Source organism: Rhododendron vialii, chromosome 6a (genome assembly GCF_030253575.1).
Source record: "Rhododendron vialii isolate Sample 1 chromosome 6a, ASM3025357v1".
In the NCBI taxonomy this organism is placed as follows: Eukaryota; Viridiplantae; Streptophyta; class Magnoliopsida; order Ericales; family Ericaceae; genus Rhododendron; species Rhododendron vialii.
The window spans coordinates 1,115,785-1,129,450 of NC_080562.1; the positions used below are offsets into that span (position 1 = coordinate 1,115,785).

Sequence of the window (13,666 nt, forward strand, 5' to 3'; positions counted from 1 at the left end):
CTCTCTTGTCATGACAATACAATAATCTTCAAAAAAAAATGTCGAAAAACTAACTAATACGAAAAAAAAATTAAATAAAAACAAAAAAATAAACTAATTAACTTATTTAGCCGAACGGGGCCTAAGCCACCCTACTTTTCAATCCAAACTCACTTTTGATACCCCTAGCATTTTGGATTGATGAATTGGATTTTACTCCTAGTTAATAAAGTAGTAGTAAAATGTAGTAACATCTTTTAAGGCGTGTGTGTGTTTTTTTTTTTTTTATAAATAATCCTCTCCTCTTCCGCCTTCCGCATTGATTACTCGGCAACCACACCAAACACGTCACAAAATCACACCATGAACGTTCCAAACCTACACCAATTTCTCACAACCTAAAAGAAAGATCAAAAGCCAACAGCTTCTGAAAAGTTCGTCTCTCTCTCTCTCTCCACACGTGTATAGCGTTGTTGCGTCGCTTCCCCCTCTCTCTCTCTCCACTCCACTTCCCCTCGTCCGTATCTCCGGATTTGTTTGTTTAATGGGTTTAGGGTGCGCCACCCAAGATCCGACTGTGATCAGTCCGTGAGGAGGGACGGCGGCGGCAGCTAACAAACATGAGCCCTCAGAAATCAATATCGATACAGCTTTCGAGATGGTCCTCGGATCTCCACTGGCGGGTCATCCTCCTCCTCCTCCTCCCCCCTCTCTCTCTCCTCGTCTTCCTCTCTCTCTCCTCCTCCCCTCCCATAACCGCCTTCCGCTCCTCCCTTCCCTCTTTTGCCCCTCTCCAATCCTTCTTTTACACCCCTGCCCCGGCCCCTCCTCAACCAATTTACAGGTCTCGTAACAGCACGACGAGGGGTGGCCAGACGGCGGCCGACCGGTCGGGGAAAACCGAGTTGGGCCGGTCCAGGATGGCGGTGTGTTTGGTGGGTGGGGCCAGGAGGTTTGAACTCACCGGGCCCTCTATCGTCGAGAGGATTCTGAAAGTTTATCCGAATTCAGATCTCTTCTTGCACAGCCCCTTGGACACGAGTGCGTTTAAATTCTCCCTCCTGAGGACTGCGCCGAGGATCGCCGCCGTGCGGATATTCGAGCCCAAGCCCATCCCCGAGACCGAGTCGCAGGCCCGAGTTCTCACCGCCAGCGGCTCACCCAATGGCATTCAGGTAATTTTACTCCGCCATCAATAATTAATTCTCTATGAAAAGGGTACGAAGTCCTGTTACTTTCTAGGGGGATATTTTAAATATTTATTTAATTGATGGTTTTGTTTTTAGTCAAGCGATCTTTAGAAGTTTTTTTTTTTTTAGGGAGGCAAGAGAATTTCACCTACCAAATTCACCTAGGCAATTGCTGACTAGGGAGAGGTAGAGTGAACCCTTTAAACACACACAAACCCAAACACCCGATGTGGGAGCCAGCCCATCTGACGCAGGCTAAGAGCCTCGCCGCGAAACGCAGAAAGTCTGGTAATCACTTTCGTTGGTTGGTTTAGTTGTACCCGACAAACAACTCAACCGGCGCATGTTAGCTTTTGGTTGTTTTCGTTAGGAAATGACTTATCTGTGTGCTCTGTGTTTGGATTGCATAGCGCAGTCTGTGAAATATCGAGAGTATTTAATGGCTATATTTTTTTGAAGACTCAGTCGCGGAAGAATGATTCTTTTTTAAAATTTGGACCACAAGGTGAGACTGCAGTCCATTGCAGAGAAGCTGAATCCTTTTGGAGTATTTTTTTTTTTTTTCCTTTTGAAAGAATCGACAAATTGAAAATGGTGACTTTGGCTTTGATGTTAGACTTTATCCCCATTGATCATCTAAGTCACTCAAGTTTGGTTAATATATTCTAGAGTTACTTCATCTATTGGTATTAAGTTGGAACCGTCCAATAAATCTAATTGTCCCGATTTTAGTCGGACACCCGTTAGTATTCTACCAGGTCTCAAGAATTCTACCAGGGTCTCAAGACTAGTTGGGGTGCTGAACACCTTGCAGTATTGTGAACAAAGTTAGCAATTTAAAATTGGTTATTTTGAACACGGAAAACATGTAAAGTGAAGGTTGGGAATCACTTTGTTGGTTGGTTTTAATTGGTTGTATCCGTCGGCAAAATTTCCAACAACTCGATTGGCGCACATTAGCCAGACTTTTCCTTTCTTTCCTTTTGTTCTTTTGTTTTTCTTTTCTTCTTATTGTAATTAATATCTTCAATTGACCATAGTGCCTCTTCATATCCAATTTGGGACGGGGGGGGCTGCTGTGCCCATTTATGGGCCCACTCCGGTCTCGCTCCGATGATCGGAAGCGTTCACTTCGTAGAGCTCGTCGAGTACAACAACCTATGCAAAAAATCTGCTTAATTGAATATCATTAAGTGCCTGATCGGAACCCATATAACTCTCGGTTCATGGGTTACAATGGATTTGATCCAGTGTTTCGGATCCATTCTTTTCAGGATAAAAAGGTTCCGATCAGGCACTTAATGATATCCAATTAAGCTGATTTTTTGCACAGTTGTTGTACTCGACGAGCTCTACGAAGTGAACGCTTCCGATCATCGAAGCGAGACCGGAGTGGGCCCCAAATTCGGTAACAGCAGCGCGCTGCTGCCCCTAGGAGGACAGCAGCCCCCCAGCTCCCTCCAATTTGAGCCACCAAGCTTCTAAGAACATTTTTTAGCAGATTCCTCAAATATGATCTCTAGAAGTGTACTTTGAAACTTTATATAAAGTAAAGCATAAATTTGGTGGATTTGAAGGATGAATGTCATTGTATAATATAATAGACCATTCAAATACTACTATCTTTTAATAGAAAAAAAAAAACAATAATTGGAGAAGATATATAGTGATATACTAAGAAGCACGGATACGTGATTTTTTCAAAAAGTAGGATACAATGCGTTGGGGATACGTTGTAAATAAACATAAAAGTCCAAGTTGACCTGGCAAATTAAAATCTCCTAAAATCATATTATATACTGTTAAAAAAAACCCTAAATCAGACGAGAGAAAGAGAGAGATGAGAGAGACAATATATATATATATATATATATGTCTGAATGAATGAATATATATACACTGATACACAATGAGAGATAGATGAGAGAGAGAGAGAGAGAAGAAGAAGAAGAGAGAGAGAGACGAGAGAGACTTACATTCTTCGTCGTTGTCGAGAGGGATGAGATATGGATCGTCTTCTTTTTCTGCCTTTCGTTCCCTGTTTTTGACTTGTCCAGGAAGGGGAAAATAAACATGTAGACCTAATTGCAGTTTTGACCCATATATTTTAAGTAATAACTTTTTTACTCCCGCGCGTATCCAAAACATATCCACAACGTATCCGAGTGTATCCGAAATATATCGGGATACCAAAAATTAATTTCAAAAACAGGATACTCAAAAAAAACGTATCGGATACATATCCAGAGTGTATCCGTATCCGATGCGCGTACAGTACGTGATATTTAGGCCAAAATAGAGTATTCATGCTTCATAGATGATATAGAACAAGACATGTGAAATGTGAAGCAGTTAAGTAACATTAGTTTGACGTTTAATGGGTGCTCCTCATGCATCAAATAGTGTTTGAGAAGCTTAACTCTTTCAAAATAGTGTTTGAGGTATCTCCTTAATCATACAATAAAATTTTAGATTCTTCTAAACTCTTTCTAAAGACCAGAAGCCTAGGCACAGGAGACTCGTGTGCAAGTCTAATTTGTTAAAATATATGTGATAGATTATTGGTTCTATATTTTATCAATGACGCAGTCGGATTTTGAACAAAACACCGACACTTCTTTCAAAAAAATTGCTTACATGAAATTGGGTGGCTATTTGGATTTTATATGTATGTAGGCGCAGCGTCATCGACTCTTTTTCTAAAGCAGTTGGTTCATGTACTTGTCGCGTATACGTTTTTCCTAAAGTCTTTGTGTTTAGCGTCTAAATGTACTCTTTTATTAGTATAATCAAGGTGTCGTGCGTTTTACATTCCTGAAAGCAATTGCTGACCTAGATGTTGGGAATGCTCATCCCATCTAACAACCACTGGCCTGAAAGGAACTGGACTAGTTATATAACTTATATTGTAGCTTTGCCGTCTAAATTGTACGGAGTACTATTTAGATTTTGCCTAATAATGTAGATCTGTCCGCGTGAGTTGCTGGATTTTTTAAACTTAAATTGGAGGGCTTTCCTATAGTGCCCAAGTAGAAAGTCTAAGTAAAAGACACTTACCATTGATTTTGCAATCCTTAACTTATTCGTGGGCCTCGTGGCATAATTCCATGGTCCCCACCTTTAATACATTAGGCCAAGCTCCATCATATTGCCTAAATTCTACTACATTGAATTGTGTTCTTATTCTCCTTAATGAAAAGTTCCACAAAAAATGTACATCAGTTGAGACATTACATTTGTAGCTTAAATGACATTGTTGTGACCTCTTTATTTGGAGGTTGCATGTTCGAGTTGGGTCCCAATTTCTTGGTTGCTTTGGAAATTCAGGTTTTTTTGGTAACTTAAGGGACAAAAAAAGAAAGAAATCCATGTCACTGTTTCTTGTTCTTGCTCTATAGTTTTGATGAAATATGGGTTTAATGACTAATGAGCATGGACTGTTAGGTTTTGGGGAACTTGAAGGGAGCATCTAATGAGGTCATATTGAATGCTACTACTTAATCTAGATTCATGCTCACTGTGCTCTGTTCCTTAGGCCTGTTGTTGGCCTTCGCTTGTCGTCAGCGCTCTCATATCACAGTTGTACTTTTCTCCATTAATGGAATTTCTTACGCTCCCACCAAAAAAAAACTCCTCGTCGAATTATCTTAAACTTGGAAAAGAACTCACCTCTTAGAAACACAGAACTTCACTTTTTTTGTACCCAAAAGAAACCCTAATGTAGTGAGCTTTTTCTGTTTTGTGTAATTCAACTTATCTCTGTATTTTCCCTACACAGGGACTCTTGCAATATTTCCACCTCGTAGAAGAATGCCTGACGATGATCAAAGCGTACCAGGCCCAAAACAACTTCACATACGACTGGATAGTCCGAACCCGAGTTGACGGATACTGGTCAGCTCCACTCGGGCCCGAAAACTTCGTCCCTGGCCAATATGTGGTCCCACCAGGCTCATCATACGGTGGACTCAACGACCGGTTGGGAATCGGTGACTTCATAACCTCCACCGTGGCCCTCTCCCGCCTCTCCCTCATCCCTCTACTCGACTCAGCTGGGTTCCGTCGACTCAACTCGGAAACCGCCTTCCGAGCCCAACTCACCACCAATAACGTCTCCTACATCACCAAACGCGTTCCTTTTTGCGTAGTGTCTGACCGGCAATACGAATTCCCACCTGCTAGGTATGGCGTTCCGGTGGCGGCATTGTCGAGCCCAGGTCCATTGAACGGGGCCAAGTGCAGGCCGTGCACGGCAGCGTGTTATGGCCCGTGCGTGGGGAGCGCGATGGATCGATTAAACCGGGGGTGGAGCTGGACGGAATGGGCCAACGGGGCCCTTCAGTTGTGCGATGCCCACGGGGAATGGGAAAAGGGGTGGGAGAGGGTGTTCGATAAAGCTTCTGGGAAGAAGCTCGCGGCGGCGAGGAAGCGGGTTAGGGGGTTGAAGTTGAAGCAGTGTGTGGATGATTTTGAGAATATGAAGGGGAGGACGGGTAATTGGGACGCGCCGCCGGCGGTAGATATTTGTAGACTCGGATTGGGATCATAACAGGGGAATATGTGTAAAGAGATTGAATAGAAGTTAGCTCATACTCCATAGTTACACACGGTACTTTTAGGTTCTTTCAAATTATTTTAAAATTATTAAACGGCTCGATTAATTATTTGTAAACGTTTTTAAAAATTACAGTATTTTAGAATTATTAAACTACTCGAATTGTTTGTAAACGACGCATGCAGTAATCCATTTACAATTTGTTGTCCGAAAATGCTAATTTTGTAATTTGAATGTAAAATTGAAAGATTGGATTTTTTTTTTTTTTGCTCAGCAAACGAAACTTTTTATAGAACTCGAAAGGGTTACATCAAGGGAATACATCCTAGCTCGTATCGGATTGCGTTGATGTCTCACCGAGCCATTTGGAGAATTATTTTAAAATTATAATCGGCTTGTACTATTCGCGCAGGACCCGGAATGGATGCCTGTGTACCTGTTTGTGTGTTTTCCATTAAAGGGTTCTTTGCTGTCTTGACTTTTTTGTAATTCGAATTTTTTTTTTTTTTTTTGGCAAAAAGTGTTCTCCATATGAGTTATCATGACAAAAGAAGATGCCAAATGAGGTTTGATGGAATAGGGTTGGGAAAAATTTCCCAGCTGAATAGTCCTGACCAAAATCAACAAGATCGACCAGATGTAATCACTTTGATGGATTCATTGTCTGATCAAAAAACTTTGATGGAGTGTACATTTTATGTGACTTCGGATATTCTTCGGATTTTGGGGGCTTAATTTTGCTTGCGCCACATCCACTTTACATATCTCAATTCAACGCACGCCTATACTCACATGAGCGATGAATCCCGCACAATAATTTTAAATATCCATGATCAATATGACGGGCATACATAACTTTGACTTTTACAGAATAATTCAACTGTCTTTTTCTTTAGATTTTTAAACCTCTTTATTGCTCCACTCTTATACTCCATATATATATATATATATAATTTCATGATTAGGACTCCTGATGCTATGCTTTTAATTTCTCCAACTAGTAATAGTTTTAAGGGAAAATTCACCAACAAATATTGAATAATGTATGAATGTAAACGTTAGGAACCTGCTGTAAATTTATACATGGAAAATCTTATATACATCTAATGTTTTCCTTGTGTCCCTTTCGTAAGGGATTCCTAGACCCGCCACTCATTAATGGAAGCCATCTTTTAATACGAAAAATGACAAAAAAAAGGAATATGCATAGATACTATCCACATAACATTTCCGCAAGAAAGTAGCATTAAATTAGCTCAACACCTCTATCTCACCGCACTGCACTTATATCGTGATCGGAGCTAAGATTACATTATTCACGTCACGAGAACTCAAGGATTGGGTGAGAAACTCGAAATGCCTAACACGTTGAATCAACCATAACTTTTCATACATCCAAACGTTGTCCCGGTGGTAAGGACGAATGACTGATTTTGGGAGTACTCTCATTGGTCAGAGGTCCAATTTCCCATAGGGTGAGTACCTTTATAGTAAGTGAGGAACTGTGACTGGTGTGGCCGCGCTAGTTCTTCCAAGGTTTGGGTTGTGCAGTCGGGTCTAATTATTGCTCGACTGTAGGGTTGTTACTCAATTATAAAAAAAAACAAAAAAACATAACTTTTCATAAATCGCATAAACGCAAGAACCAAAAAACAAGATGAAATCTACAAAACAACACACATTCCAAATTCCAAAAACACAGAAAATATATCGAGAAATTTTTCACTGAATATAAGATTGGCCGGTGATATCAACGTCACGGTCTCCGGTTGACGGCGGCGGCTTATGCTTTGGCTTGACCGCCGGTTCAGCCGGCCCATCGGCGCTCTGCGTGTCGCTGGCCGGTGGGTTTCTGGGCTTCTGCGGCTGTCCCGCCTCCGTGCCGTACATTCCCCCGCCGTAGGCTTCCCTGGTGACGGGCTCCATAGGCGAGATATTGGGCGGTTGGTGCTCCCTCGGCTGGACCGGATCCTCCTCCTCCTCCTCCTTTCTTTGCCTCTCCTCCCTTTTCTACATTGTTGATTGGATTTCGCCTTACTGTAATGCATTTATATACTCCTCGCATTTTTCCAGTTGGGAGAGTGTTTACACGTGGCAGATTGACAACGTGGGTAATGAAAACTTGAGCCACGTCGTACTTTAGTTGCATGCATTTCCTTCCTTATTTTAGAGGAGGATCCTGTGAATTCGGGGTTCCGATAGTGTGGCAGGGCGCTACAAGCCTTGCAGTCAGCAGCTTAGAGCATACATAATGTAATAATCAAAATTAAAAGGTTATTATAGTTAGTAATGTTTGCTCAAAAAAGTGCTCATATTGTAATAACCAAACTTAGCAACCTCTTAGCAAATCATCAAATTTTGACCTTTGAATAACCAAATTTAACAACTTTTACCAATAATCAAAACTCAATACCCAAACCCAATAACCGAATTCAAAACTAAAAAATTAAAAAATACCTCACATTAGAATCGTCTCATCGAGACGAATAATTTGGTGTGGTCGGGTGCGTGATTGGAACTCGTTTGTAATTGGACATAGGTGCATTGCGTATTGTGGGGGGGGGGGGGGTTTATAGGGATACAAAAATAACCAATGTGGAGATCAAGTTTGTTAGATTTGATTATGAACTAAATGGATAATCAAATGCTGACGTAACACATTTTGATTATCGATTTTGATTATTCTCATTGCGGAGGCTCTTAGCCTTCTATCTAAGCTTTTAACGACTTTAAAAACACACGCCAATGGTATTTGTTGTGCGTAGGTAGGTGGCATTAATATTCTACTTTCGAAGCAATTGTTTGGTTCGGTAGCTAGAGCATCTCCGATCCTTGACTTTAAATTGGGAATGTCAATTTTTTTTTGAAGGCTAATGTGGCATTTTGGCTTCTTCAATTTGACATCAAAGCCTTCCTTTCCAACCCTTATGCCAAATTATATTTATTTGACATCAAACTATCCCTCTCCAACCCTTAATGTCAAAATCCAAACAGTCATTTTTGAAATTTGACAGGCAAGAGGTAGGTAGTCAAAGTTGGCATACTTCCTCCCTTTTCATCAATGTCAAATGCCACGTAGGATTTGGCCTAATAGAAGACATCTGGATTGGAAGGTGAATTGATGCCAAAAGTTACCGTTGCACTGTCCACGTCATGTTTGACATCTTCCATTGGAGATGCTCTTAGACATGTTTCGCTTAACTTTTGTCCTTTTTAACACTTTTTGTCTTTATTTAATTTTTTTTCCCTTTCTTAGTTCTGCGCAAATTTTTTTAAAGATTATTGATTCGAATTGGAAAAATAAATATTTTTTTTATCTAAATATTTTGGGAAATAATAACTTTACAACAAAATTGCTATAAAGTGGTTATTTTCTTAAATATTTGGGTAAAAGTAAAAAATATATATTTTCTTTGTGGCAGAGGCAATGTATAAGTAGGGGGGGGGGGGGGGTTCTAATAATACCAGTTTTACCCTCGAATTACAAAGGCCATGATAAATTTGTATCCAAAATTATACACATTTTCCCCCTTATAATACTTACATCCACTAATATATTTGTCAAGTTTCAAAAAAAGTTTCTTTTACACATTTGTTTTTCATAAAAACTCGTTATCTACATGTATATTGTAGCAAAATTTTACGTTCTAGGTTCATTTTTTCTATATTACAGTTATTTACCATGAAGGATAGAAAATTCTAAGACAATGTTAATTAAAGATGCCCCCATAGAGCTAAATTCCTGGCTACGCGCTATGCCACTGAAGATTTCATTGACATATGTTCTGATTTTCCAATATACATGATTCAAAAGTTTAGAAATGGTTGAAATATGCAAGTAACCTGTGGTTCTTGGTTTGAGCCAGTAGGTTGGTGTTCTTATTCTCGTAAACTGAGTTAGAAACATGAGAGTTCACTTTGATGAAACATTATTCCTTGGTGGGCTTTCACTGTTATTGGCTTTTGTTGCAATTCCATTGGTAAATTCTTAGAAATCTGCAATCAAACACGAACTGGTTCACTCTCGTTCTTGCTTTCATTTATGCTTCACTCTTTTGATCATTCCGTTGTGCCTCTTTCCTTCATTTTTATTATAGAATAGAATGATTTAACTGAGCATTTTTCCAAACTCCAAACATAAAGCAAACAAGTTCTTCCTTCTGAAAGAATTGGGATTTTCCTTTGGAAAAATTGTTTGGATTTGTAAAATGAACTTGAATTCTAGAATAAAAATGGAGATAAAATGAGTAAGATAACAGTGGGTCATAGGGAAGGCCATAGTAACATGGTTCATTACGAAGATGGTGCAATGTACCTACATTTGTTACTTACAACAGGTCACTCTATTAAAATATTAAATGAAACTGCGCAGACATTTTTATTTTCTTACCAAACGGATTTTTTTTGTCTTTAATCAAAAAATTTCGCATTTGTTAGTTTGTGTCAATTTTTTTATAAATTATTGATTTGTCTAGACGAGATGAGTCAAAAAAATGAAAAATTATGACCCAAACTCAATTATTTTTGGAAAAATTTTAAAAAGGCCAAAAATTCAAACTTTCTGGATTTTTTCTTGGCTTTTTTTAAAATAATATTTGAGTTTGGGTCATAATTTTATAGTTCTTCAATTTCTCTCGTCGAAACGATCCAATAATCCATTAAAAAAAAACTTTGGCACAAAACTAGCTAACGAGAAAGGAAATTGAATAAAGACAAAAAAATATTTAGGTAAACATTCATATTGTAAAAGTATAAATTCCTGAAGGAGAGCCAGGAAAATATTTTGGGCCAATTGAAATAGTTTTAAAGGGAAAATGACGGCCAAAGACGTATTTTGATAATTAATACCCGTCAAGGACAAGCTAAAAATATATGTTAATGCTGAAAATGCCTTTAGCGGGTATTAATTATCAAAACACGTCATGGGCCGTCATTTTTTCATTTTTAAATTATTATTTTTGATCTATTTCAATGGGTTTCAGCTTAAAATGAGGTTGGTCAGCTGGTCAAGCTCAATCCAGTCCATTAAGTCCTAGAGGCCCGCTTTAAAACCCAATTCCTCACTAGAAGCCCAATGCTCCTACCGGGCGACCACGATAACGGGTATACTAGTCAAGCTTTCAGAAAATAGCATGGGCTCATCTGGGCTATACAGGCCCAATGTAGATGCCTAGAACACCTCATTAGACCGAATAAAAACGCATGTATCAGCGTACCAACAAATATATTCCATTTCTCACATGCTAAATACCGGTTCTGAGGATAATAAATTATTCTGATAAAAAAAAAGATAATAAATTATTAAATTTGATGTCAATAACTTTTCAATTTCATGGGATGTTCACGAAGGGACCTTGTCAAGATTATTTTAAAACTAGATACTATAGATATGATCATGCTATAAATCATTATTAATATTGAATAATGATTATTAAGACAAATCGCTCGTTAATCATCATTTCTTCCACCCCAATAAGCACGTGGGTTCATGGTAAGAACATCAGTCACATAATCCTTCAAAATATATACATACTCTCTCTCTTAATTATCGCACCAACTATCTTAGTAGTAGCTTGTAATGTTATTTTAAATAAGGAAATATTGACACTCTAAATATTGATGAAGGCACTCCAAAATCAATGTAATTCTAAAGCCATCCTCCTTTATTTTTTTAGAGTGCCTCCAAAATCAATGTAATTTCAAATCGCCATACCAAAACAAAAGTGGATTAAGTGAAGCATTGAATTTGGAGAGGGAATGGGACAACGAGGCTTCTTTGATTCTTTCTGATGAATTCACACTCAATTTCTAATGGATTTGTGGACAAAATAGGGTATTGTGTTTCGTTCGCAGTGAACAATTTTTCCTCAGTGAAATGGCTGGGAACGAGGAATGGAGAAGAAGATGATGACCCGTATTTGTTTTTGTTTTTTTTATTTTTAGACAAAATCGAGTTTGGGGTAACAGAGAAGAAACGAGGAAGAAGTGCCGTTTGCTGAAGTTTTCTGTCTGTTACGCTTTTATCTCCATTAAAAATAAATAAAAATAAAAAAGAGAAAAGTTTGTTGTGGACCATTGGATCACTTTATTGATGCGTTGTTAACTCACAAGATCATCACACACAGAAAAATCCTTACAGAGGATCCGGATCCCGCAAATCATGCGAGATTCCATCCACCGCCCATAAGCGTGCGGATTTACGGCGAGAATCGTGAAGCCTATGCCTTTAGCAGTGGATCTGAAAAAGGATTATACTAGTACTACTGGAGTACTACTTTTTTATACAGATCCCTACAAACAAAAAGAAGAGCAGTCCTACGAACTCCACGAGCACGGAGAGGACGATCGAGCTCATGTGGGAGAGCAGTCCTTGCTACGACACTTTCCTTGCCAACAGTGCTACTCTTATCGTACAAATTTTATAGTACATTTATATACGGCACGCATGTAAGGTTTTGAATTTCATAAAAATACAGAAAAATATTCATAAATTTTAAAATAATTTTTTATGAGATCCTGTAAAAGTTAGTTCTAACGTATATCGATAAATACTATTTCAGAATTTATATGGGCAAAATTGAGTAGTTAATCGATTTTACCTTACGAATTCGGAAAATATTTACGGCTATTCGTTAGAGTTGGTTTTTTATAAGAGTTTATAAAATATTATTTTAAAATTTATTGATATATTTTATGTATTTTTTTTGAGACTTACCGTGGATCCCATACGCAGTATAAATGTGCGGTAAAAGTGTGCCGTGACGGTGAGAGTTCCTTGGAGAGGACGAGCTCACGTGGGAGAGCAGTCCTGCAACCCCCGCGGATACCCTCGACGGCTAATACGGTTTTGCGCGTGAGAAAGGATCAAAGTAATGGACCAGGGAATTCGTGATTGAGAACATTTTTTTTAATTATTCTTTTTTTTTTGTTTATGAAAATGCTAAAGACAGTTGCAGGCTGGCGTTAGTGAAAAGTGTATAAAAATGTATGCAAGTGTATTAAAAATTGTGAAAAGTGCATTTCAAATGTGTATTTATTTGTCTTGTTCTTTGCATATTGACAGTCTAGTGGGCAAATTTAATTTTGAGAGATTTAGTGATAGGTCCAATATAGACAATTTATAAGCTCACAAGTCCACCTAATAGTTTTGTAAAGTCACAAGTTCACACAATAAACCCTAGGGTACCCTATGACAGTACCTAAACTCCTAAATCTTACGAAAATGCTTAAACCACTAAAACCCTATAATATGAAAGTGCACCATAAAATCCTTAAAAAATGTCTAAACCCTAGGGTACCCTATCCTATAATAAAAAGTGCACCCTAAAATCTTATGAAAATGTCTAAACCCTAGGGTACCCTAAAATGGACCTGAGACCTTACAAAATTAGCAGGTGGACTTGTGAGCTCATGAAGTTCACAAAATAGACTAAGACTAATTTTCTATTTAATTTTGTTCACCCTCCTTAAATTGGTGAACATTACCCTCCTCTCTGTTGGTTGAAATGATGTGAATCCCACAAAGTGATGTCATGCTTATCAAAAAATGTATTGCATGGGTGTAACCTACACCATTTCAATTACTAAGAGGGAAGTTAACGTTCACCATCTTTTCAGGAAGGTAAACAAAATTGCACTCTGTTTTCAAGTATGTAATCTTTTTTAACCCGAAAAATAATGTAAATCGTGAAGGCAAATTGTTTGTTTTATGATGTTTTTTCCATAAATGGCCGACAGTTTAAACTGTTTTTGCTTCTTTTTCTTGTTACAAAAGTTTTTTTTTTCCCTTAAATGATAATGGTAGTAGTCTTTCTTTTTTGGTGAAAATTGAGAAAATTGTATTGATAAATGCCCAGCGACACTTACAAAATGGAGATCATTACAAACAACTTGGATAAAGCAAAACTAATCGTTTGACATACAAAACAAGTAAATCACAAGG

General features: G+C 38.3%; 2 protein-coding genes across 2 annotated transcripts; one reads left to right on the top strand and one right to left on the bottom strand.

Moving 5' to 3' along the window:
* Nucleotides 1-297: 297 nt before the first annotated feature.
* Nucleotides 298-5,880, top strand: LOC131330859 (uncharacterized). Its single transcript, XM_058364596.1, has 2 exons — nt 298-1,154; nt 4,948-5,880. The coding sequence occupies exons 1-2, from the start codon at nt 600-602 to the stop codon at nt 5,716-5,718; spliced, it is 1,326 nt and encodes a 441-aa protein (XP_058220579.1). The 5' UTR covers nt 298-599; the 3' UTR covers nt 5,719-5,880.
* A 1,566-nt stretch (nt 5,881-7,446) lies between these two features.
* Nucleotides 7,447-8,895, bottom strand: LOC131330290 (uncharacterized). Its single transcript, XM_058363830.1, has 2 exons — nt 8,860-8,895; nt 7,447-7,734 (listed from the first exon to the last, which is right to left on the bottom strand). Exons 1-2 carry the CDS (start codon nt 8,893-8,895, stop codon nt 7,447-7,449), a joined length of 324 nt encoding a protein of 107 aa, XP_058219813.1.
* Between the last annotated feature and the right edge of the window lie 4,771 nt (nt 8,896-13,666).